A 25,957-nucleotide genomic window follows, 5' to 3' on the forward strand; every position below is an offset into this window, starting at 1 on the left:
AACATAACCACCTGCATGCCTCTGCACCACCCAGCCGTTTACTGTGTTCACTTCGTTACGGGAGGTGAATATTTTAGCGGTTTACCGGCCGGAAAACGCGGCCCGAATGAGTCCCGCGGGCTCAGAATGAGATGCCATTTTTAAATTACGGTGGAGCCGAGATAATTGAATGCTTTGTGCTGTTTTCTACCCGATCGATAGCTGTTAATGTGTGTACGGTGACACAGTATATCAGCCTCTGGGCGAACTGCCAGCAGGTGGGGAATGACTGCGGTCAGCACTTTTGGAGATGGAGAGGAGGGGGGGGGGGGCAAACGCACACATGCATACTCTAAGCCTGCAGATGGGAGGCCTTGACATTGCATTGCATGTATTTGCTGTGTTGGTGTAGTGCAGCAAAGAGGGGCGGGGCCAAGGGTGCAGAGGTTGCCCACAAGAGGAGGAGGAACGATGCAGACATGCACAGTGAGATTGGCAAACATTAATGAACACTGAATACTAATTAAATAGTATCCATGTGTCCAGAATTGAATGTGTTGTCTCTGCTTTGTTTTGTCTGGTTGGTCTTCTCTGGTCTTCGTTCGTCTGCACGGCCCAGCTGTCGATGAAGATGCTCACACTCAGACCTTCCCTCACGCATAATACAGGTACTGCGTCAATCTTGTGACACCGCACATGCGATAAGTGTAATAAATGGGATGCGCTGAGCATAAAGAATCTCGCCACAGTTTATCGTCACACCTGTGCCGCCCAAACAAAATGAATTCGACGAGTTAACAACATCTGTTTGATGGTTTCTCTCGCTCAATAAGGCAATGCCTTTGATCAATGGTGACATTTGATTAATGAAAGCAGCCATTAGTGTGTTATGCTCCCATTACTGCCTGTGCTTTCATTGAGGGAACGGTCGCTCTGTTAACTCCAGCCGGCCATCTCTTCCCCATCGGATGTTTGGACGATCAAACCGCTGTCGGGTCGTTCTCTGCTGATCTTGAGCGATGCCGTGTAATTACCCTGCGCTCACCCGTGACGAGCAGGTTAGATGAAATGACTCACTTCCAGGTAGACGCTCAGCAGCAGCCCAGCGCTAACCTTACAGTCTTTTCTTTAAGCGTCAAGGTTGAAATGGATCTCGCTGCACAAACGGACGCAGGGGAGTAAGGTGACGGCGGTTCGATACTTTAGCACCGCCCACCTACCCGCACACATCATCTACAAAGACATTATCACCTTCAGTGGGTGAAGGCTGAAGGATGTGTGCAGCAGTAAAACCTGGTCACTTCATTGCTGAACCAACACAAGGAATAGTTCAACACACAAGAAACGGTAGAATACAGTAGGCTCTCTCAGACGTTCATAAGCTGCAACAAATGGCTTCATTAACGGTTAATAAATCATTTGTTCATGCATCACGGATCAGACATTTCAGAAAGAGGTCATGGGTTTAGTAGCTAAGACGTTAGCTTGTTTCCTGTCTCACGTGAGAGTGGTATCTGTCCTCTCATGTAAACCCCAGCAGGGAAGCAAATAAGCATATTTCAAAACATGTTCAAACTCTTCTTCTAATGAAAGGGTTCTGACATGGTTTTAATCAGGGTCTAACTGATGAATGGCAACATTGCGGTGCAAAACGTCTTCTTTTTATGTCGGATATCTAAAGGATTGATCAATTATTTGTTCATTTGACTCATTTATTGTCATATGCACAACAGTTGATTGAAACCGATTGATCAATTCTGAGTGGTAATCAGACGAAGGATGGTTTGCAGATGATTCAAGACCCCACCTTTGTCTCATTGCATGTGTCACTATTGTTTTTGCACCGCACAGAGAGGGGGCGTATGGACAGCACCTTCCTATTACCCCCCCCCCCCCCCCCCCCCCCCCAGCCGCCCTGCACACATCTGGATGTTTGAAGACTATATATACCGTGTGGAGCAGCATGAGCATTGAGATTTGTCAATAAGTCGGCCTCTGGAGGCAGGTAACCTTTAATCCTCCGTCCTGACAGCCTGCAGCCCTTTGTGAGGGGAAGGGAGCGTCCCTCTGTGTCCCTCCGTGTCCCTCTGTGTCCCTCCGTGTCCCTCTGTGTCCCTACGTCCTCTGCTGCACACTGAGACAGTTTAATGCGAGGCGTACATCATACAGTAATCTCACGCTCAGGGGGATACTGGATGACAGCACACCGTCAAAAGTGATATTGTTTGTATTTGCAGAATGTATCCTTGTTTGATAATGGAAATAATAATCACAGGAGCCTGAGAAGCAAAACCTCACCAAGGCCACGTTACGGGTTTGATTCCTGTAGATAAGAGAGTGTTATCCTGTTTAATCTGTCGTTGGTTTAAACAGGATAACTTGCACTGATGTGCTCAATAATAACTCACAAAACAAACTAAATATAATGAGGCTCTTCTCAAGGTTAGACACTAATCCTCTTCAAGATAAAGATGAAATCAATTCCTCAAATTATAATTTTAGGGAAAGTGGTAAAACAAGCTAACTGGCAGTGAGTGCCTTATGATTTCTGAAGCTACAATTTTCAATATTTTTATATATTATGTAGAAATGGTCGCTTTTACGAACCCACGTAGAATTATCACCTGACTCTGCAGCTCCTCCTCAGCTCTACTGAGCCTTTGAGCATCTTCAGCAGGACATCATTTCAGCAGCAGAGGACGTCAACGGTCACGTTGGTGTGGCCTAATAATGTTATATGCTGATGATGAAATGCTATTTCTTATTAATTCAACATGCATGACAGCATTACTGCAAAAGTCTGGGCCAGCAGCAGGTATTAAACAACGAGACAGCTGTGAAGTAATGATGGACAAGAAAAGAGGCAGAAGAAGCCCTGAATTAAACCACAACGAAGCTTATGTTTCATGTAATCATTCAACTGATCAGGATGCATCTGTCACTGGAGCTCTAACGTAAGTGAAAAAGGGAATTGTTAACGCTTCTCGTGATCAGAGAAATCTCTTCTTTAAAGCTTTGAGCTCCTGATTATGAATTATTCCATTTGTCTCTCTCATTACTCTTACTGTTCCTTCAACTATTTGATTTCTGGCCTTTGATGCATCGTAGTACCTCGAAGAGCTTTTCAACATCGGGTTGAGCTCAGCTGTGCGTTACATTTTCACACTTTCCATTTTGTCTTTGTTCTCTCTCTCTCTCTCAAAACGCTGCGTCACAGTCTGCAGGCTGGCTGCTGAAGAGAAAGCCCTGGACGGGCTCAGCTGCTCTATAATGGATTAGGCAGTGGCATCACAGACCTCTTACCCCCCAAAAGAGCTGAAGGAACATTTTAGAACAGAAGGTACACTGTGATCTTTAGATGCACCACTTATCTAAAAAACAGATCATATTGTGTGCGTCAAAGAGAAGGACATAACTGCTTAATATATCATATTTTTGTATTATTCTTTTCTATTTGAAGAATATAAACCTTGAACTGTCAATGGATTTCTTAAATCTTAAAAAAACATTCTCTCGTATAATCCAGACTGTCAACATCTAAATGGACATCTTAGTGTGAGCTTCATTTCACATGACATCTGCAGCACAAGGTTACTCCGAGGACACATCCCTGTGGGTTGAGCTTGTTGTGCTGCACCCTCCCTGGCCTCCTCCAACATAACGAGTCCCGTCTGAATAGGGACCAACCTGCACTTCTTCCTCAAGTCGCTGACTATAGCTTATCCCTGCAACATGTTGACAGTTGCAGAAAAGTAACGTGGATAAATGAAAGAGATTTTACATTCACAGCATCAACACAGTCTGCAGAGCTTCGGTACTACTGCTTATGATGCACACATCTGTTTCTCAGAGTACCTTACTCCCTCTCCACCTAAAAATACCTTCCTATTAACATCTCATCAGACGTCTTCCTGTGCAATGATGAGGTAAAAGAAAGGCAGAGGAAAGAAAGACATTTCACCCCACTAGACCTGGTGCAACGTGTCTTTTTATAGGCTTTGCATTCATCACATGTGGTGGTTACAGGGCAGCTCTTGTGTTTTGGTGTACAATTATTGCATAATGCATATGCATGCATCTTTGTACAAGCAACACTCCTTTCCTGCATTCAAATAGAGTATTTCTTTTTAGCAGTTTGCATTTTCTAGTTTAGCCGACATTTTTGTGAGACTGGAGAAGAAGGACAAAGAAAACCACGTCGCACACCTAAAGTAGATCGAGTCAGTTAACCTCTGCTCTACAAATCAAATCTTTACACCGAAATCAAATTCTGTACAAAATGTACAATTTTTGAAGAAGAACAGTGGCCATTTTCTGATTAGTGAGATGCACTTTACAGCTAAAGTAATTGTATTTCTCAGGTTGAATACCCCCAATATCTCATCCTCAGAGCAGCGTAGAGGTCAGGAACAGAGCTGCGACCGTCCCCTTTGTTTAACGTTTTCCCTCAGTCTGTCTGTCTGCACGTCTGGCTCGGCCGGCTCTGTCTCTGCTATTATTAGCACCGAGGAAAAATAGAGAAAGCTACGTCACACACGGGGCCTACCTCAAAATGACTCGGTACTTTCTGCGAGGCAAGGAAACAGAATGAATAGGGAGCATTTCCCCAATTGCTTTCCAGAATGTTTTGCTAGCTGCCTTCTGTATCTGCTTGTATTGCTGTCCTCTGATCTCTTTGTCTGCCCGTCTGGACTCTGTCTCTCTGAAAGGTGTGAATCACCAAGGCTGCTGAAGCACAGCAGGATGCCAGCAACAGATTCCAAGGCAACAGCAGCAGCAACTCACAAATTAACACTTTGATTACAAAGAGAATCATCACCATCTGTTGCTGATTCAAATGAGTTACTCCAACAATGCATTGAAAATGTGTCTGGCTGCCTGTGTTTAAAGGAATATTTTGTGAGCTCATTCAAAAGCAGTTTTCATCTCTGTGCAAGCTCAGTGATGTGTTTAGCCTAGCGTAGCATGTAAGGAGAAACAGTCATATTTACACACTGTAACTTAAAAATATGGTTTAATGAGCAGTTAGCTTATACATCTCTTACTGACCACCACCAACACGTGACGGTGCACAGAAGAAGTCACGCTGACGTTGCTGGCTTCGCACATTTCCCCCAAAATCCAGCTGATTTGTTGGATTTGTAAACAGACAATTCTGGAGTTATTGGAAGGAGTATTCTTTCCTGTTTTTGGTCGAGGCTAATTGTACAGTGATGTTGTAATCGTGTAATTCCTGGTAAGTCCACGAACAAACAAATGAAAGCAAAGATCTGTTCTTTGTGTGATTTGCATGCCGTCCCTTTTTATTCACCCCAATGCACCACCTGCACCTGAGTTAGCTGTAAGCTAGCTAGCAACAGCCACACGGTGTGTGTGTGTGTGTGTGTGTGTGTGTGTGTGTGTGACAGAATTGTAATTGTCCTCCTGACGCTGAAGTCAATCAAAGCCTTAAAAATTGTCCCTCAAGTTGAAACATGTTCAACATTCAGTGGGTAAATGTGTGCGTGTTCACGTTTGTGTTGGCTCTTGTGGGTGTGCAGGATCACACACGCTCACGGTTTTAAAATGTCTGCAGAGCTCGACACGTGAAGAGGGACGGCTCTGATCCGGAGACGCTGACGAACGGGTGACATTTACGGCCGTGGTCCCCCTCGCTCATGCTTCCTGATTCTCAGCTCCACCGCCATCACAGCCCCACACACACACTCATTACCAGACAGGACATAAAACATGCTTCTCCCTCAACGCGTTCCCCTCTTTACCTCAAGATAGCAAAGACCAAGACGTGAAAAGAAACAATTCCTGCAGTCAGTGAGGAGTGCAGATGACATTTATCTACCTCTCAAACTATTATTATTATTATTACTGAAGCCTACAGAACTTTGATTTACGTGAGGTGAACTGTTAATGTATTCAGATGTGAGAAAAGAAATGTGTTAATCTGTGGCACAGTTTATTCTCAGCTCATTCAATTTACATTTATTACAACATAAAAACAATACTTTACACTGAGTATTTTAAGACCAGCAAACGGCAATAATTACAGAGCGACACACTTGAGAAATCAGCCAACTGTGACGTTTGCTGATTGCATTGGGACTGAAGGACTAAACACCCTCATCAAGTCATTGTCCTATAGGAGGCAGTATGTTCTACACGGTATCCACGTTGTTTTTGGGTCGTAATGCTCTCGTGTGTTGTCTCTGGTTATGAGGAAAGGCCAGGGTTGCTAAGATGAGACTCAAAATAGAAAGTTGAAGCACTCTTCAAGTCTGAAGCGTGTGGAGGGAGGGCTGTTTCATAACAGGGCTTGTACAGTGGCTTCTCACTGGATGACTCCCACCACACCTTCCACTCAGCAGCATTGCAGGGGTATAAATCTTTGAAGAACCGCAAACTGCGTCACACATGCACACCCAGCGCCGTATCCGTCCCGCCCAGCTACAGAGACAATTCAAGAGGCCGAAGGTCTCAAGGTCTAGGACTGTGTGTGTGTGTGTGTGTGTGTGTGTGTGTGTGTGTGTGTGTGTGTGTGTGTGTGTGTGTGTGTGTGTTTAAGTGTGTGGAGCGGCGACGGGGGTACAAAGATCATCGTACAGTACAGCAGCAGGTAATCCATCATATTTCTTTCAGACACTCGTGTGGCCCTGAGAAGCAGAAGAAACAATATATCTCCAGGAAGGAGGTGAGGCTGACTTTGCTCTCTGCCCCGTGTTCCCGTGTTGATCTAAAGCAACAGTTACTTTTACGGATAAATCAAAGCAACAATGTTATTTTCCTCAGACCTGAAAACACGGTAGAAGAAGAAGAAGAAGATTACAGTACTGGCTCTCGTCAGTGAACCTCAGCGGTTTTCCTGCATTTGCTGCATCAAGAAAACTCCCCTCTGTTGATGATGGGATGGAAAATGTTCAAATCTGCTCAATGTGCTCCTATAAGAAACCTGGGAACGTTCTCTCCATCCTTCTCCTAGTGTTGTTAAATCACAGTACCAATAGAAAATGTACTAATTATGAATTAAACTTACAATGCAGAATTGCCTATTTCATCAAACTGTTTATTATAATATTGGATTATTATTACTGATGTAATTAATGCGTACAGCTGGTGAGGTTTGGTCTAATCTGGATTACTGCTGGGTGACTTGTGAATCTGCACCCAGGAATCATTAAAGTCTCACCTTCACCTATAATATTACATCATTTATTAATTGATTCAATGTTGTATTATCAATTTGAATCTGCAAAATAAACAGTAACTACCAAATGAATGTGGTGGAGTAAAAACAGCACGGTACGATATTTAGTGGAGTAGCATAAAATAGAAAATAGTCCGGGAAAGTACAAGTACCTCTGAAATGTACTGAAGTACAGTACTTGCATAAATGTACTTTCCACCACTGTCATTAATGCTAAAATATGATCTTCTCTAGACAATAAAAAAACCAATGAAATGATGTGAAATCAGCCTCAATAACTTCAAGTCTTTATTGAGTCTTTATTATACGGTGTCATACAGCAATACATGAGAATAACATCAAACAGAATAGCATGTTAACTACATTCGATCCCTATGCTTTTCGTTGTCACGGTAGCTCTAATAAAGAGGTAATAATGAGTACACACCCCTACTGAACAGAATCATACACAGCACACACATGGCCAGAAAAAAAGCTGCTGGTGTTTTAAGGCATTTCACATCCTACAGGTATTTGCTCCTATGGCTAAAGTCTTGATTGGTGGCGTTGTGTCGGTGACGGACTGCTTGGTGAAAGGATGTTGCATGTGCACTTAGAAAAGGTTTGGCAGTGCAGTAGTAGTAGGAGTGACACTTGTCTCTCCAGACACCGATAATAGATGATTTTGGTTAACAGTGTAAAGATAGAAGCTCGATGAACCATTCACCCGTTGTTACAGCTGTGTATTATAAAATGCGGCTCATCTTCTTGTACATTTCTTTTGCTTTTACTCTGGAATTCAGTCATCTAGAAAACAAAACGCCCAACTTTCAAGTTTGCTGCCCCCTACATATGTATAATAGGCCACTGTGTAGAGACACAGACACACTGAAGCACTAACGCACCTATCACAAGTAAAACAACAGTCTGCCGTACAATCGCTCGTTTTCTGTTTTCATCGTATGTGCAGTTTGTCAGGGTGAGGGTCACCGTGACCGGCAGCAGGAGAATAATCTGCGTTAAAGTCGGCAGTACGCAGAAACAAAACGGGCGACGCGTCGCTCAGACCGAGGGATTTTGCCGCGGTGAGGGTCGTGCTACGTCATGGCCGACGTTATAAAGAGAGAAGTCAAGTTGTTTCAAACGCGTGGTGGTCTGGCGGCTGAAGCTGTGACTAGTTTGAGCGTTGATGGCATCGTTTTCTTCTGGCTGAGTGATATGGTATGAATTCTGGAGCTCAAATGTGCTTCAAGCGTCGTCGATGGCACATGAGAAATGGTGTTGAATATGCATACAACTCATCGCACCCAGAGGGGTCATAGAGGATCTCGTAGGCTAAAGCGTGATTTACAATTCAGTCTCTAGTTGACTGGATGCTTCAGGAGGACGGTCGCTTCCTCTTTCTCGTCTTATTCTTATCACATTCGCTGCATTTTGCCTTCTTTACAGCATCGTTGCTTCACTTGTTCCTGTATCTTTCGTAGCATATTGTGCAAACTGTTTACCAAATTTGGTAGTTTTTGACATTCCTATATAAGTGCAAGTGGATTTTTACTTGTTATCTTCATAGCGTCGAGGCCTATCTAAGTCACATCCTGCAGTAAGAGTTACAATCTAACCTACAGGCTTACAAGCACGTCTATTACATTTATGAATGAGTGTTGTGCATGAGGACGCTCAGCACGGTAGATGGTAGAGAGGAAGGCATTAAACAGCCTCTTAACGATGAAATCGTGTGTCAAATGAGCAATAGGCCGATGGATTCCATGCAAGCATGACATCAACATACGCCATGCAAATTATGCTCGATTAATACATTTGTTTTCTTCTTTGCTTCAAATCTCTTTTAAATAGCGAAGGGAATCTTTATCGGGAAGTCAGAGAGGAGGTGGAAGAGGACAGTCTTCCATAATGTTGTCATGCAGAACTGATTGGACTGCAGTCAAACAGGGATCAGCGTTTGTTTTGCTTATGAACTAATGGCTCAGCACCACACTGTCCTATCTCATTGTGCGTCTTGGCTGTAGACGGTGTGCTTTCTCACTAAACTGTTGTAGGAATGTCTTCTTTTTTTTTTTTTTTGTTGTTGTTGTTGTACCGTATGAGTGGACGCACACGCATGCTTCCATTGGAATGTGTTGAGAGTAGCTCACAGCTCGTGGTGGTCGTGTACGACCAGCGCTATTATCTACGTGTTTTCAGCATCACACATGGAAGTAACATCAGTGTGACAGACCAGTTGAATATTGTGTGTTTGAAAGACTGCACTTCTGTAAGAGATGCTACCTGCAGTAAGTGCTGGTTATTGTTTGATGCTGAGTGTGTGGAGGAGACAGAGAGTGCACAGGTGCACTGTGGTTTTCTATAGAGTGGCGGTTACAGTGTCCAGTTATGATGGATTTCCTATGGGGGACACATGTGGGGGACAAAGGGGACAGAGAGGGATAAGCCCACGTACAACAAACATCTAGATCCCGTACTCTACACACTTGTGGACATCCAACACACACAAACGTGCAGATGGAAACCAGGACGATCTTACTAAGCTTCTAATGAGGAGGCACAGCTATCATCTGAGATCCCCACAAGTGTTGAAGTGTACAGGCTCAGGGTTTGTTGTTTGGGAAATGAAAAGTGGTTTGGGTGAAAGGGTGAAAAACAAGCTTACAGGAGGCTCTTAGTTTTTCTGAATGGTGGGAATGTCGCTGGGGTCTTGCTGCTTCTCCATCTTCTTGGTGGTGGTGACCACCGTCTCCTCATAAACTTCACGCTGGGCCACCTTGCCTCCAGACTTGCTCTGCTGCTGCTGGTCCTCGTCCTTGCCCTCCCTCTTGGAGCCCTTGCCGGAGCTGCTGTACATGCGGCTCTGGTAGTTGTAGCCTTGCCCGAGACTGGAGCTCATGGAGGAGCCGTAGCTGATCCCCGTCCCGATGCGGGTCTCCTCCCCTTCCAGCAGTTTCCTGCAGCGAGGACGACGGAGGGACGGGTTGAGAGAGGATAGAGACAACATAAAGATAAAGTCAGAAACAGCATTTTAACAGCACACTAAATACCTGTATCTTAGTGTTTTTAAATTCCATTTTATAGAGGTTATCGAACTGATGACGTGTCCGTTGTCTTTGACAGAAGAACCTACCTGTACGCAGCAATTTCAATATCCAGTGCCATCTTGACATTCAGCAGATCCTGGTACTCCCTCAGGTGACAAGCCATCTCGCTCTTAGTGGCCCTCAGCTCATTCTCCAGCTCCACCATGTTGTCCTGAGGATCATCAAACAATACAACAGCCTGTGACCACAGAGGAATAACGGCAGCGCCCAAACAAAGACCTCAATGTCAATGCTGCTGTTAGCCTCAAGTCGTTTATGAGAATAATGCGTAGAAATGTTTTTCCTAAAATGTATGCTCTCAGTTGGGAGTGCTTAATCCAAAAAACACACTAAAGTTACTCATTTAGAGCACACATCACACACACACACACACACACACACACGCTCAGTGGGCGTTGTCCGATGCAGCAGCTGAGCGCGCTGTCCCAGAGGAATGAGTTTCAGCACCACGGACAGATCTCAGTTGCTCCTCGTGTTGTTATTGCTCTGTAAACGCTTTACAGTCTATTCATTTCAATTCAAATACACTTTTATGACGGCATATCAAATGTTCTAGTTTAGAAAAGCGGTGAAGGACTCATTAATTAAAAGGTGATTTACCTGGTAGTTTCCAATCTCCGCATTGTGCCTCTCCTCCATCTCCCGCAGCTGCTTCTCCAGAGACTCGTTGGTTCCCCTAAGACTCTCTGTCTCGATCGTCTTCGACTGCAGCTGCCTCCTGAACTCGCTCAGTTCCTCCCTGTTGGCGCGGATGGCATCGTTACTCCGGGTGGCCTGCTCGGACAAGTCGGCGAACTTGGTCTTGTACCACTCCTCGGCTGAATGCAGGTTCTTGGACGCCATGGACTCGTACTGGCCTCGAATCTCCTTGAGGGCGGAGGTGAGGTCCGGCTTAGACACCTCCATCTCCACAGACACCTGGGCAGCGTGGATCATCTCCGTCAGCTCGGCCACCTCCTCCTCGTGCACCTTCCTGAGGAAGTTGATCTCGTCCAGCAGAGATTCCACCTTCTTCTCCAGGTCCAGGCGCACCATGGTGGCATCGTCCACATCCTTCTTAAAGGCCTTGAGGGTGACCTCCGCGTCCTCGCGGGCGCGGTACTCCTCTTCGTATTTCCCCCTGAGCTTCTGCAGCTCGTCTTCGATACAATCCCTCTCGATGACGAGCTGGGACTTCTCCCCGTTCAGCTCCTCGAGCTGCGAGCGAAGTTCGCGGATCTCTTGTTGGTAAAGCTCGGCCAGGCGGGACGGCTCGGTCTGCCGCTGGCGCAGGGCATTCAACTCCGTCTCCAGCACCGTGTTGTGCTGCTCCAAGTTGCGCACTTTGTCGATGAACACTGCGAAGCGGTCGTTGAGCCCCTGCATCTGTTCCTTCTCATTGGTGCGGACGATCTTGAACTCATTGTTGAGGACGGTGCTCTGTGTCAGGTCGAAGGTCTCCAGTGGCATGAGGCGGCCGGACTTCCTGCTGTACGAGCCCATGGACGAAACGTTGGTCCGGGATGCAGAGGAGGACCGGTATCCTCCCCGGGAGGACACGTTCATCGTTGTCCGTGACGGAGAGGCATAGCGGGGAGAATCCCCGAAAATCTTCCTGTAGGAGGAGGAGGAGGAGAAGGCGTCAGATCCGTAACTCATCTTGGCTTGAATGGAGACAGAGCAGAGCAGTGGGCGCGTCTCCTTTATATAGGGGGACCAACCCAATCACTCACTAATGCGCGGTGGTGACATCCGCACTCATTCGTTCCGCATGCGTCAGGTAGTCCAATGAATATGAGAATCAATGCTAAATATTGTGCTCGCGGTGAATTCCCTTAGCCTAATTATATTGTGTCTACAATAATTGATCCACGTGGTCCATTGGTCCACATGTGCGCAGTTCACACTGTTCTTTGTGTGCAGCAGATGGAACTGTCCTTTTTGGCGCAGTGGTGTCCTACAACCAAATGCTCAAAGCAGCATGGTTTTACAGTTTTAAAGTGAAAGAACGTGTGTGTGTTTTTTTTGACTCTCCTTCTCAAACGTCTGCGGTGAGAATGAGGCTAAAATGGATAAATAAAGAGATGATGGAGATGGTCTTTATGAGTGGCAGATCAACAGAGAGAGAGAGAGAGAGGTGTGACCATCACTTGAAACCTTCTGGGTTTGTGCACCAGTGGAGGAGCTATTCAATAAGGACTTCACATTTTAAGATGACCTTTTTTCATGCAGATGTAAGCAACAAGCTGCATCTCACGAGGCTGCACTTTGGGACTTAAGAGCTGAATCTTTAAAAAGAAAAATAAAGTTTAAGATCTTAATTCATATTCAACGTTGTTTTTTTAAATTGAAGTAAAGTTAAAGATAGTATCCGTTTTGTCTGATGCATATTTCGTTTTGCGCAGCGTCGCTTGAAAACAGCATCCCACTGACAGGCCTGTGCTGCCCTCTGCTGTCAGATCACGGTACACTGCAAGCAAACATGACTACTAACAGGTCCACTGAGGCTGTTTGGACTGAAGTGAATGCAGCCTACTGGCTACTGGGTGTTCAGATGAACTGATGATGGAGGAACTGTGAACTGTGAACTGGGTCACAGCGAGTTTTTCCCAAGAAGGAAGCAAGGGGCCATAGACAAGGCGACAGTCAGGTTCAGACAGGTACCAACCCTGACTGGGTTGGTATTGAGACACACAATATACTGGTGCAGAATATTCAAACGTGAGATGGCCCACAAGTGTCCCGGACATCTTTTTGACCTGTGCTGGGGACTTTTGGAAGCATATATACGGTCGCTCTGGAGGAATGAATATGATATTAAACAACGAGGTTGTTAAGATGAACAGACTCACTGCTGTTTTTATAGTTCCCTTTAGAACCGTGTGGCAGAACAATGACAATAAACTGTTTCCTGAATATGTGAACAGAATGAATGAAAGCTGAACGTCACCACATTGCTTCATCTCAGACCCACAACAATGTGCTACTGTCCAAATACTCAATGGCTGTAGGCCGACTGTAAACACGCCTACTGTCATTGTTTTGTATCCAGCGGTGGAAAGTAACTAAGTACATCTACTCAAGTTCTACATATGAGTACAATTTTGACCCCATTTTACCGTGACTCCTCAGATGCATCTGGTGACCCTCTGGAGGGGGCCTGACCTCTGGGTTTGTGGTAACTAACTGTATCTAAAGTAGATAAAAGCTACAGTCAAATGCTACATTTGCATTAATGCAAACACAATAACGTTTACTGCTGATGATGTCAACTGTCATCATGTGTATCTGCAGCTGAACAGACAACTTATCTTGACGTGTTTGTGCTCGTAACAGGATTTTAACTTGAGTGGAGGAGCACTACTACAGCGGCCTGCAGGCCCCATTATAAGCAAATTAACTTTTGCATCAAAAGATGAATAGACGCAATCCGCCGTAGGTGTCTCCGCTGATAACGGGACCGTGGTGTCACGTTACTGTGCCACGACGACACACAGTCCCGCCTCCTCCTGATAGACCGATGAACACCGCCCCCTGAACGTCTCATAACAACAGCTGTTAGCACACAGAGCGAGGGAGAGAGAGAGAGAGAGAGAGAGAGAGAGAGAGAGAGAGAGAGAGAGAGAGAGAGGAGAGAGAGAGAGAGAGAGAGAGAGAGAGAGAGAGAGAGAGAGAGAGAGAGAGAGAGAGGCAGGCAGGCACAGCAGGAACACTCGTCTGCTGCCTGTGAAGACAGAAGGAAGAAACCACTCGTCAACGATTCATCTCCGACTCGTACTCCGCTCAAGGCGCATGCTCAGACCAACTGACGGTGCAGTTGTTTTTATTCAGGAACTCGGAGAGGTGAGTACAGTAATGCCAGTCACGGCGGTGGTCTGCCCGCCGACACTTTTGTTGCTTTTTGGAATCACGGAGAAGCTAACGCGTTAGCCTCGTCCGGGGTATCACTGCTGCTCGTCCTCCTCAGTAAACGTCAGACTACGAGAGGCTAGGAACTGTTAGCTAGCTTCTTTTTTTTTTGTTGCACTTTCAGCAAGTAGCGGGACGTTGTTGTAACCTGTCGTCGCGGTTAGCTTCGAATGACACTTTTAGCTTAAAGCTAATCTCTCAGCGTTCGCCGCTGGTTTCGCACGAATTTTAGCCCGACGTACGTACACAGCCAAAGGTGATGCTGGACACATACATGGCACCACATCAAAAATAACGAGTGTCAGTTAACGCTCCGTGTGACGTTAGCATTGTTTGAGAGATGCACGTCGAGTCCCGGGAAACAAAAGCCGGGTCACAAGTTCCACTTCTGTCTCTCCTTCTGAGCCCAGTGGAGCCAGCTCATACTTTTTTCTTTTTTTTTTTGGACCCACGGTGTCGTAAAGACATTAGCTAAACATGTGTGGTGGAAGATTAAGAGTTCAGAATGTACAACACACACACACACACACACACACACACACACACACACACACATCTTTCGTTGACTCTCCTGCAAAGCTGTTGAAGTCAACGTTTGATGACAGTGTTACGATACTCTAGTGCAGGGAAGAGGAGAGAGCTGACCTCTCTCTCTCTCTCTCTCTCTCTCTCTCTCTCTCTCTCTCTCTCTCTCAGTGACAGGAGGGAGATAAAGTGAACACAAAACCCTACAAGGCTTTACATTCCACAGAGGCAGGGATTTACAAGGCTTTCCACGGATTGTTGTGTTTTTTTTCTTCTTCTGCCTCTGTTGGTCTGAAGCCTGTCGGGTTGATATCACGTCATCACGTTACTACACACCTACTTGTGAACGGCCCCGTGTTTAACCGTCTCCTGTGAGTGAGACTAGATGTGTGTGTGTGTGTGTGTGTGTGTGTGTGTGTGTGTGTGTGTGTGTGTGTGTCTGTCAGGCTGCACTATTAGACAGACCAGGTTCAATCTCAATGTGTTCGCTTTGTGTCCACAATGAACCCAGTGGCCCCACTGGTGGGTGTCCTCCATGACCCATCCTCCGCTCCTCCACCATGGCCTCTGTATGCGCACACACACACACACACACACACACACACACACACACACACACACACACACACGTACATATATATATAGCAACATCTTGTTTTTGATGCAGGACATTCTTTCACAAGCTGAAAGAAGTACCATCATTGGCACAAATACTCCCGTTTGGGATCGTTCATCTGATAAAATGCATTAGTCACGCAATCAAACGGCCGAAGTCTGAATGATGGAAAACGTTTCGGTGAAACTGGGTGGTGGTGGTGGTGGCGATGCTATTTGCACAAGAGTTCAAGAGGCCGCAGCAGTATGTGTGCAAAGTACAAATCAAGATAAAGGCAAGAAGACTGAATGACAAACCTACAAAATATGCACGTGACGAGGTTTCTGATGTTTTCAGCCAACTCGGCCGGTAACTAACGGCAACAGATGACGCGAACATTTGAGGTGTGACAGGTTCCACTACAGCTGACGGTGCAAGTCATCCTACCGGGCCAAGATGCCTTTCAATCAAGAGAGACGAGTCAATGACGGGCAGTTGACGTTTATTGTGACAGATGATGCTTTAATGAGTTGCTGGTGGTGATGGAGTGCTGAATCTGCGATGGTGTTTGGAGGAGGAGGAGGAGGAGGAGGAGGAGGGGGAGGAGGGTCGCACCAAACAGCAGCTTGGGACAGCTGGAGGCGGGGGGATGCAGCACATTTTAAAAAGAGGCGGCAGCAAGCTGATGAGGGAGTGAGGCTGCTGCTATTGGCTGGGAGCTTCCAGCTGTTCAACAGCTCATGGCGTGTTCTGACAGTGACAGACGAAATATTGAGAATGTGTCGAGAGAGAGAGAGAGAGAGAGAGAGAGAGAGAGAGAGAGAGAGAGAGAGAGAGAGAGAGAAAGACTACAAGCCTAAGTGTGTAAGGATAGTCTTCCTGACTGAGCTTCATATGGGGGGGGGGGGGGGGCAATCAATACGTTGAACTTTTGAACAATACGTTCAACCAGAAGCACAAAGTCCTGCTGACTCGGGGGGGGGGGGGGGGGGGGGGGGGTGGAGACAAGAAAGGTGATCTGCTCATTTGAATGCCGTGGAAGGTGCAGATGCTGCCACTTCGCTCTGGCTTGCACAGCGCTGCGTAGATTAGGCTCCTGTTTCATAGATCCGTTGATTAAACATGTGCATTTACTAGAATGTTCCTCTTATTCAGGTTACACACACACACACACACACACACACACACACACCACACACACACACACACACTGGTGTCTTCTCTAAATTGAGCCCCTCCATGTGTGTGTCTCCCCCCCCCCCCCCCCAGACACTGAACGGTTTTAAAGATGACCACTTCATGGAGCGACAGGCTGCAGAACTTCGCAGACTTACCCGCCAACATGGACGGCGTGTCAATGAAGAAGTACAGAAGAGAGCCGTACCACAGGTAAGACACGGGGTGCATTTCTGAATATCTGAAACTACGTCCACAAAATAATGTTGTGCTATAAATATATATATATATGTATATTACAGTAAAACTCAAGTACTTGTCGTTAAGTAGAGCAGACGTCTCACTGGGTCGTGCCGCTTGGGGGGTTTTGTGAGCTTGAATTGTTTTGCAGGTTTTGCAGGTTTCACACGCTGTACAGTTAGTCGATTGTTTTTTTCGGGGTGTGTTCTTCATACTCATGTGCAAAATTCCTCTCATGGCAAAAAAAAAAAAAAAAAGGTCACCGTACTGCTGAGTGAGTGAGTGAGTGCATGAATGCAAAGCTTGTAGCTTTCCTCCACATGTGTTGGATCCTCAAAACTAAATAGTTTAGACACTTCAGTGTTTCCAAAGACTTCCTGGTTCCTGCTCCTGAAACGAGGCGTTTAGTGATGAAACGTTGAACTGGGCTTGAAGACGTGTCCGCTGGGCTCCGCTGCTCTTTCACTCCGCTCTATAATACGCAACGCTCGCAGGGTTTGCGAAACACTGCAACACATGCAAACAATCACGCGTGCAAAGATAACAACGGTACAAAGGTTGCGTTGAGCTCGCTAAGACAATATGCTTGTGACAGTAGTGAAGTTAAGGCTGCTTGATCTGCTCAGGGAGGGGGGGACATTCACGTTTATCTCACAGACAGACAAGAGACCGTTTACTCCAAAGTAAGAGCTCAGCTGAAACAATGCAGCCGCGTGTCGACATAGCAGAGGGCTGACGACTCTGAGCTTTCTATCTCGGGGACTCGCGTCGCCGTCTACGCTGAGATTAGAGAGCGGCGGAAAAAAGAAGTCTGTCGCGCAGCTGCTGCGCTCGGGACGGAGCGCGAGCGGTCGAGAGGGGGTTCTGGTGTGGCCCGGGTGGGATATCTGAGGCAGTAGTGTCGTCAACGGGGACCAAAGTCAAGGCGTCGCACCCCACCCCAGGAGAGGCATAATCTCCCCCTACGTTCTAATTTATGAATGACCTTCATACTCACTCGTCACATGCACTGAGCAAAAAGAGTCACGTGTGAAATGACAACAGAGCAACAGAATAGATTTAAATCCCTCTCTGGAAAAAGAGAGAAATACTGACAGAAGTGTTTCTTCTCTGGAAGCAGCATCAGGCCTTATAAGCAACTGAATACCTTCATAAATCATCAGTACTCAATACGTATTGTTGATATTTAAATACCACTGATAACATTCACAGATGTCAATATTCAAGTTTTGTTTTCTTTTTGATCATACGACTGAATTTGTGTCTGAATTTGATCAGTTTGAGCAATTTTAAGTTTTAGACTTGAAGCAAGAAGAAGCAAACATGACTAATTGAATTTGAGCAACTGGAACATACTTTTTTTTAAAATATGTAATGTATGAATAACACTTCTCTTTCTGAAGAAAATGAATGCCGTTAAAGCGTCTTCAGGTCCTCGTCTCCGTAGAATCCGTCCGTGATAAACGGTGGTCCTGTGAGAGACGCGACCCTCCCACTGTTTGCTTATCTCAGCGGGGTTAGCAGCCGGCGCTGTGGTGACCCGCGGGTTTGCTCTTGATTCTACCTGACTTGATTGTTCTGGATGTCTTTGAGGGCCCACAAACATCACGCCGCAACAACAACAAACCACCCTGACCGACAACACGCAAAACAACAGAGAATGACGCGGAATGGCCACAATCATTTTTGCAACAAGTCAGAAAATTTCTGAATGGCAAGAAAGCAAAGAGAGAGAGAGAGAGAGAGAGAGAGAGAGAGAGAGAGAGAGAGAGAGAGAGAGAGAGAGAGAGAGAGAGAGAGAGATGGGGGGGGGGGGGGCATTGTTTGTGGCTGCTCTGTGTAGCTGGAGCAGGTCAGACCACCGCAGAGTCAAACTGAGGTTTAATTTCGCACAGAATGCATCGCCAGACGTCTGCTGGACTAACCTCTAAATGGGAACTTGTTCACTATGGATCCGCTGCCAGGTATTTACAGACCGGTGAAGATGTCAGATGTCACAGACTGCTGAGGAGATAAGGAGCTTATCGCAGTAATGTGCTTGGCATGAGTAACGTAGCCTCGCTTTTTGTTCCGGTGTGACATATTTGATTTCCCCTTTTTGACATCTTATTTCTAGCATTTTTTTTAAATATTGACTCGTGTGTAAATATGTAGGAGCAGATGCTGAAGATGAGATATGTAGGTCAGAGCAGCAGCATGTGTGTCTCTTCTGTCAAACGGGCCAAGTGGCCCATTTGGTCCTCGGCGTCTCGATTGATTCATTAGTCGTCTGTTTCCTGGAGTCTGTCACGTCTCACAATCCGCCGGTTTAGCGTTTTTGTAAACTTCCTGTGGTTTTAGCAGCCGCTGGACTCGAGACGTTGTGGTTTCAGATTACTCAACAATTTCAGTTTTTTTTTTTTTTGTTGTTGCCCGTTTTAGTGCTGCTCAGTTGTGTAACGATGAGCTGCAACTTTGACACGTGATTAAGTGAAACATCGTGTTTTGAATTGTACGTAGAGGTAAAATACAAAACAAACATTCAGGACATGAATTGTTGAGTCTTGTTTTATGTAGTTTTTAATTTCATGTTCCAATAGTTTCCAATAGTTTGGAAACACACACACACACACACACACACACACACACGTTTGAACTTGGTAGTCTTCTCTGTAACAGGAGGACTGAAGTTGATCTGTCTTTAAAAGCTGCACAATGAGCTGAGCTCACTTTGTGCTCGAGCAGCAACGAAAAACAAAATGTTTTGTCATGTTGCCGTTATTTAATTAAGAGTTAAAAACAATCTTAACTACGTATGATGGATTCTAGATGATGGAGACTTGTTGGGTTCATATGAGCTGAAGACTTGAATATATTTTTCATGGAATCACTTTTACACATTTTTCACTACAAACACTAAACAAAACGCGTCTGAATGTTACAATTCTAATGGTGCTGTGATCGAAATGAAATGAACTTACTGACGTGTGTGTGTGTGTGTGTGTGTGTGTGTGTGTGTGTGTGTGTGTGTTTGTGTGTGTGTGTAATTGACTCATTGAGTTGTAGCAGTATTTTAGTACTTTTTCTGCTGGATACTGAATAGACCTGTTATTGTTATTACTATCATTGTTATTATTGTTTTAGCCCACACTCTGGGTCATAGTGGCTCCATTCACTTGGTGACGCAGCTTCTTTTGCAGAATAAATGATAATCTTGTTGTCGACTGAAACGTTTCCCTCCACTTGTTTCCTCCAGAGTGTTCGTCAACAGAAGCTTGGCGATGGAGAAGATTAAATGCTTTGGCTTTGACATGGATTACACTTTAGCAGGTAAGTTGAATATAAACTGATCGCCACAGGTGCAGAAACAAAACAAACATTATTTTCTGGTTGTTTACGGCCTCTGAACTGTGAGGATATGAATGCTTGGATCTTTTTCTTGTCAATTAAAAACTTTGACGTACATTTGGCCATATTCCTAACATGTTAGTAGCCTGAATAATTGAAACGATGCATCAATCAATGATTAAAATAACCGGTAGGTTTCGTTCCTATGCGTTACTTTTTAAATGTGTGGTGCGCTGTTGAAGTTGGCCAAAGGGTTGCAGAGCCGGTCCTCGGTCCAGTGTCCTTCCTGTGGTCGTATTAATAATGTAGACTCGTCCAAAGCGATGTGGTCCCGGATTGATGAAGAGGTTTAGGTATGTCCAAAAAGATGCATTGTTAAAACGGAGCGTTTCCTTAATGCCAGCGTACGTTTTTATTTCTTCTGATTTGTCACCTCTTTGGAACTCCAGGTTGTTGATGTGTTATGTAGGTCGGTGCCGGTAACACCTGGAGTCCACTAAAACACAACAAAGGTACACAAAGTCGATCGTTTTGCAGGTGTTCTTTTTCCTACCGACCTTTTTTGCCGGGGCCAGAAATAATCCGTATTTTTTTCGTGCCGCTCTGCTCTGTGACTCGGCTCCGGGTTTTCGCTCTCACCGTCTCTCTATAAATAAACGCTCCCTGACTTTGAAAAAGCAGGTCGCGTTTGTTTGTGGAGTTCACCGGCGATGGCTCCCTTGAGAACGGGGATCACTCGTAGTCCCTCTCTGGCTCTGAACCCCCTATGTGCACACGCTCAGCTGTTGACATGACTCTCTTTATGAGCGCTCGTAACCGAGTGTTGATGTTTACTGGAAGCTCTGCTATCGAGTGTCTCTTTTGGACGGTGTTCGGGGGTTTGATCGCCGAGGTGCTCCATCAACTCCGGGGAGCCGGCGGTGTCACCGACTGTCTGCTGCTTAACCACAGCGTCCTGACCGACCGCGGTGTTCGTTTACCGAGGACAGTTCTCTCACTTTCTGCATGGAACCGCCATTTTTAGACGTTGACAGAGCTTCCACAAAGAATGGAAATGTGCAGAAAACATTTTGTGTGAGACAAATCTGAAACGTTGATATGTGATATTGATATTACAGAAATGGGGATCGAGGAATGCATCTATTTATATTTCTGCTTCTGTTGTTCTGTCGTGTTCGACAGTTTTAAAACAAAGTAAAAGTATTCATCTTATTAAACGTTAACATTTTGAGCGATGTGCAGGAGGTGAAGCTCCGTATCTTTCCTCAGTTGCTCCTGTCGTTTCGTCGTGTTACAACGTTGCCTCAGATATTCCGTTGCCTGCAGGAAATGTTGCTCAAACACACAATTCAGCCCAGATCGCTTCCAGAGCTGCGCAGGGTTTTGTCCTCGTTTTTTTGGAGCGTAGGTCCCCGAGGCCGAGCTCGACTTGTTCCTCCTCGTTCCACAATTTGTTTGACGCCGTTGTGAATCTGTGACAAAGGCCCATATTTGCATATTTGGCGTCCGCAGATAAATGAAGACGAGTTGGAGTCTAATATAGATTGATATGTGACATGATTCAGATAAAGTCTCTGTGTGGGACACTTTATAGGATTTGGATTTAGTGGTCTATTAGTAGAAGGGTGCCGGTTGTTTATCTTGTGTGTGTGTGTGTGTGTGTGTGTGTGTGTGTGTGTGTGTGTGTGTGGGGTGGGGGGGGGGTGTACATTACATTTAGGCCTAAGGCGACCTGGCCACCACACACACACACACACTTCAGCAAATGGAGCAGCGGGAGGATAATTAACTAGCAACAATCTCATCAGAGACTCGAGGTAACAGATCCCTGAAGCTAAGGCCGCTTCTCGCCCCAATTCTAAGTAGATGGCTGTGTGTGTGTGTGTGTGTGTGTGTGTGTGTGTGTGTGTGTGTGTGTGTGTGTGTGTGTGTGTGTGTGTGCGCGCACACTGACAGCGTGAGAAATGTGAGACGGGGTTGGCTTACAGCAGGGGAGCAAGGACCCCCATAAAGCAGAAATGCAGGAGTCAAGGACACTGCAAGCAACAATAACACAACTTCCGGTCTGCACACTGTAACCCGAACCCCTTTAATAACATCTGTTGATGAAACGTTTTAATAACATCTGTTGATGAAACGTTCTTGGAAGCCTCATTAACTAAGATATGCGACTTTCCATGTCTGTGGCTTCCAGCGTGGAAACATGAATAAGTCCTGCTGAAGCCTCTGAACACGTGAAGCAGTGAGAAGTCTAGAAGTGTGTTTGAAAGGAATAGATTTGCTGAATGATAGAGTTTTATACTCTGAATAAATAACTTCAGATACTCATTTAAATATGAACATGTCATCTAATAACGAAATACTTGATGTTTATTCCTCATTTTAACTGTTTCACGATATTACTTCATATTTTAAACAGAGTTTTAATGTCTTTTATTCTCAACGGGCCGATAAAACGAGACGATATTCACGTCTAATTATCATGTAACAAAACATCTCCCTGATCCTTAATGACAGGTCTGCATAACCTAGACTGAGATGTGATTTTTATTGAGCACCACGGCAAGGGCAACGCGTGGACAGAGCCGCCCGGTGAACTCCAGAGAGAGAGAGAGAGAGTGATGATAGCGGAGGTGACGGAGGTGACGGAGGGGAGTCGGCTCCCAAAATAGGTTTCTGTGTCGAGCAAGTCTGGATGGAGTGAAACAGGATGTCAAAACACTGACAATAAGTTGATCGTGGGGATCTTTAGTCCTGATTATTGTCACGTCTCGCTCACTATCATGGTAGTAATAATAATAATCTATTTATTATGAAATATGATTACCGTATTTCAGATTGTTTGACATGTTAATAACAAGTGAGGGAGGAGGAGGAGGAAAGGCAATTAAGTTGGTGTGTGCTACCGCTGCCGGCACCGCGCCCAAAACCTTCAGTGTCGCTGGGAGACCGCAGCGGGGGGGTGAGGTGGGGGGGGCGGGGCTACGTGATCATAATACAGAAACAGAAACAGGCTCAGTCTCGCAGAGTAAAGGCGTCAACTGAAGGACGAAGCTTCACTTCACACTCACACAGATGTTTTCCTGTTTGTCCTGCAGTGCTGTGTCCCCCACTAACTGTCCTCTATCCCAGCATCATCAGCCAATATGTCTTCTGTCCCCCCCCCCCAGTGGGAATGTAGAAAGCAGCAACAACTCCAGCGCATTCTTCCATCGTATTTATAACATCTGACGTATTCTTGTCTCAGTGTCACATAGCTTTTCCATCCTCTCTCCCGGACTATTCTGAGCTCAGCATCAGTGTGTGTGTGTGTGTGTGTGTGTGTGTGTGTGTGTGTGTGTGTGTGTGTGTGTGTGTGTGTGTGTGTGTGTGTGTGTGTGTGTGTGTGTGTGTGTGTGTGTGTGTGTGTGTGTGTTTTATTGTCAGAGCCCCCCTCCTCCCCCCTCGCCTTGGTTTTTGGTAAATATCTGGCTCCGGTCCTGTCATCGGTCTCTGCTGGACTCATTAGAGCTGCCGCTGAAGGTTGAGTGACTTTTCAGTTTCACACCGGATCCTGTTTCTTTGTACATAGAGGTCCTTGATAGCGAGGACAACGAGTGTGTGTGTGTGTGTGTGTGTGTGTGTGTGTGTGTGTGTGAAGGGGGGGGGGTGAGAACATGTCAAATTACTGGAGCGACAGCACCGACTCTCAAGTGGACGAGGTCGCCTCAGAGAAAGTCTCACGTAGGTGTTGTGCAACAGGAGCGATCTCCGGTGACTGGTGTCACCTCTAATGAGGCGCTGTGTACAGCATCAACAGCAGCTCGTCTTCATCAGCTGTTTACATCGTACAGTCGTCTATGTACGAGCTCTCCGGTCATCTGGACTAATGTGGACGTAGCTCATGTTCCCATATATTGATTTGTTTTATTGTTTTTATATATGATAAATAAAGTGTGTTTATATATATATATATATATATGGCTCCACGTGAACTATGACCTTCTAGTTGTGCTTTTAGTAAAACTGTCCATACGTTTTGTGTTTTTAATTTCTAGTGTACAAGTCTCCAGAGTACGAGTCGCTAGGTTTTGAGCTCACAGTGGAGCGCCTGGTTTCTATCGGTTACCCCCAGGAGCTGCTCAGCTTCGTCTACGACCCGTCGTTCCCCACCAGGTCAGACCAACCCAACCCCACCACACAGAGCTCACCACGGCGCTGCTTTCACTGCCTCGGCTCTCATCATTTTCAATCGCTGTGAACAAGCTAACCTCAGTGGATGTAGCCAAGGGAGCCTGTTCACAGTTCATTTACACCCGTCAGTCCATCCTGATGATAACTGTAATCACGTCTCAGATGATGGCGGTCAAAGCGCCGGATGTTTATGTTCAACGGGTAAATATTGGAGACGTATACGAACTCTTATTCCCTCTGACTTTCAGGGGCCTTGTGTTTGACACCATGTATGGAAACCTGTTGAAGGTTGACGCCTACGGAAACATCCTGGTCTGTGTCCATGGATTCAACTTCCTCCGAGGGTGAGTGTGTCCAACATGTCTCCCTCCCTCCCAATCCTCTGACTGTAAATCATAACGCTGTCTGTCAACTGTGTGTGTCTGACATTGTCTGCATTTGTGTGAGCACCAGAAAGAAGACCAGTGAAGATGTAGTTTTGTCCTTCCTCTGTTCCCAGACCTGAGATCCGTGAACGGTACCCAAACAAGTTCATCCAGAGGGATGACACAGAGCGCTTTTATATCCTTAACACACTCTTCAACCTGCCAGGTAAGGCCTCTGAGCGCAGAGGACAGCGCCTCGGGACCGTTAGAGACAAATTAGACGAGCGAGACAGATCTTTGTCCTGAACATGAAGGCTGGATATATATATATATATATATATATATTGCAGCAGGTCAAAAGACCCGGTTGATCGAGCCGCTCCGTTCCGTTTCCTTCACAGAGACCTACCTCTTCGCTTGCCTCGTGGATTTCTTCTCCAACTGTGACCGATACACAAGGTAAGGAGGCCGTCGGTGACGCCGTCCGTCACGCAACAAAAAAAAAAGTTTTTGGACACCGCCGCGGTGACGGTTGCGAGCCAAACTGGGTCGAGAGCGAGCCCTGCAGCATGGGAGGGTCCCGGCGTCTAATCTAAGCTAATTGATTCAGAGTGAAAATCAAACGGGAGCTCAATATGTTTTTGATAACAACGATTTATTAATCTCTTCTACTAATTGTAGAAACAGCATGAATTCTTATCACAATGACAAATGTTCTCACTAACTATGTAATGAGAGTTACATCTCGGTATACAGCGATACGCTCAAATGTTACTGTAAGTGAATCGGTAGAGAATGTAATCTGGAATGGCTGCATGTCCTTTGTCCTCTGAAACCTGGTTGTTGGTCTTTTAGGGGGAGAATGCTTTCCTGTTTGGCTGGGGACCCCTCCAACAAGGGAAGGCTATCCCATTTAAAAGCAAACAAAAAAAACCCAACAAATGTCATGTTTTTGAAAACCTCCTGTAAAAGTGCGGCCTGTCCGACTGTGGCTGTGTGCGTGTGCGTCTCTGCTCCTCTCCCCCAGCTGCGAGTCCGGCTTCAAGAACGGCGACCTCTTCATGTCCTACAAGAGCATGTTCCAGGACGTCCGGGACGCCGTGGACTGGGTCCACTTCAAGGCGAGAGACGCCGCCCGACGCTCGTGGTTATTGAGCTCAGTGCTGATATTTCTTTGTAAAAGCAGCTAACAAGAAATAACCGATTACCAGCATTAGTGGTCTAGTTCTATATTTCTGTCCCGACATATTACTGGAACGGATTTAATAGAATATTAGCTTTTGTGTTCTTTCCTAAAACCACACTGTCTGCTGTCCACAGCGTCATGTGTTACATCAGCTTTGCTTTCACAAAACAAGCTAAATACCACAAGTCTCCACATGTTGTGTGTGTGTGTGTGTGT

The 25,957-nt window shown here is 45.8% G+C and overlaps 2 protein-coding genes across 2 annotated transcripts in view; one reads left to right on the forward strand and one right to left on the reverse strand.

Moving 5' to 3' along the window:
• Positions 1–7,450: 7,450 nt before the first annotated feature.
• Positions 7,451–12,009, reverse strand: LOC137886522 (alpha-internexin-like). The gene is made up of 3 exons (XM_068729011.1): positions 10,867–12,009; positions 10,293–10,417; positions 7,451–10,116 (listed from the first exon to the last, which is right to left on the reverse strand). Exons 1-3 carry the CDS (start codon positions 11,902–11,904, stop codon positions 9,834–9,836), a joined length of 1,446 nt encoding a protein of 481 aa, XP_068585112.1. The 5' UTR covers positions 11,905–12,009; the 3' UTR covers positions 7,451–9,833.
• Positions 12,010–13,869: 1,860 nt separating this feature from the next.
• LOC137886520 (cytosolic purine 5'-nucleotidase) overlaps positions 13,870–25,957 on the forward strand; it is an 18,375-nt gene continuing 6,287 nt past the window's right edge. The window contains exons 1-8 of the mRNA XM_068729009.1: positions 13,870–14,088; positions 16,544–16,663; positions 19,926–19,999; positions 24,055–24,172; positions 24,439–24,534; positions 24,690–24,781; positions 24,957–25,014; positions 25,583–25,676. Of these exons, the coding sequence (XP_068585110.1) occupies positions 16,563–16,663; positions 19,926–19,999; positions 24,055–24,172; positions 24,439–24,534; positions 24,690–24,781; positions 24,957–25,014; positions 25,583–25,676 (633 nt within the window). The 5' untranslated portion in view covers positions 13,870–14,088; positions 16,544–16,562. The remainder of the gene's footprint in view (positions 14,089–16,543; positions 16,664–19,925; positions 20,000–24,054; positions 24,173–24,438; positions 24,535–24,689; positions 24,782–24,956; positions 25,015–25,582; positions 25,677–25,957) is intronic.

Source organism: Cebidichthys violaceus, unplaced genomic scaffold (genome assembly GCF_023349555.1).
Source record: "Cebidichthys violaceus isolate CVI_PGR_0920_01 unplaced genomic scaffold, fCebVio1.0.p SCAF_44, whole genome shotgun sequence".
Lineage (NCBI taxonomy): Eukaryota > Metazoa > Chordata > Actinopteri > Perciformes > Stichaeidae > Cebidichthys > Cebidichthys violaceus.

Coding starts and splice junctions, on each gene's coding strand:
- LOC137886522 (XM_068729011.1), bottom strand. CDS start 11,904: ATGAGTTACGGATCTGACGCCTTCTCCTCCTCCTCCTCCTACAGGAAG. Junction 10,418..10,866: donor CGGAGATTGGAAACTACCAG/GTAAATCACCTT, acceptor GATGATCCTCAG/GACAACATGGTGGAGCTGGA. Junction 10,117..10,292: donor ATTGAAATTGCTGCGTACAG/GTAGGTTCTTCT, acceptor TCCTCGCTGCAG/GAAACTGCTGGAAGGGGAGG.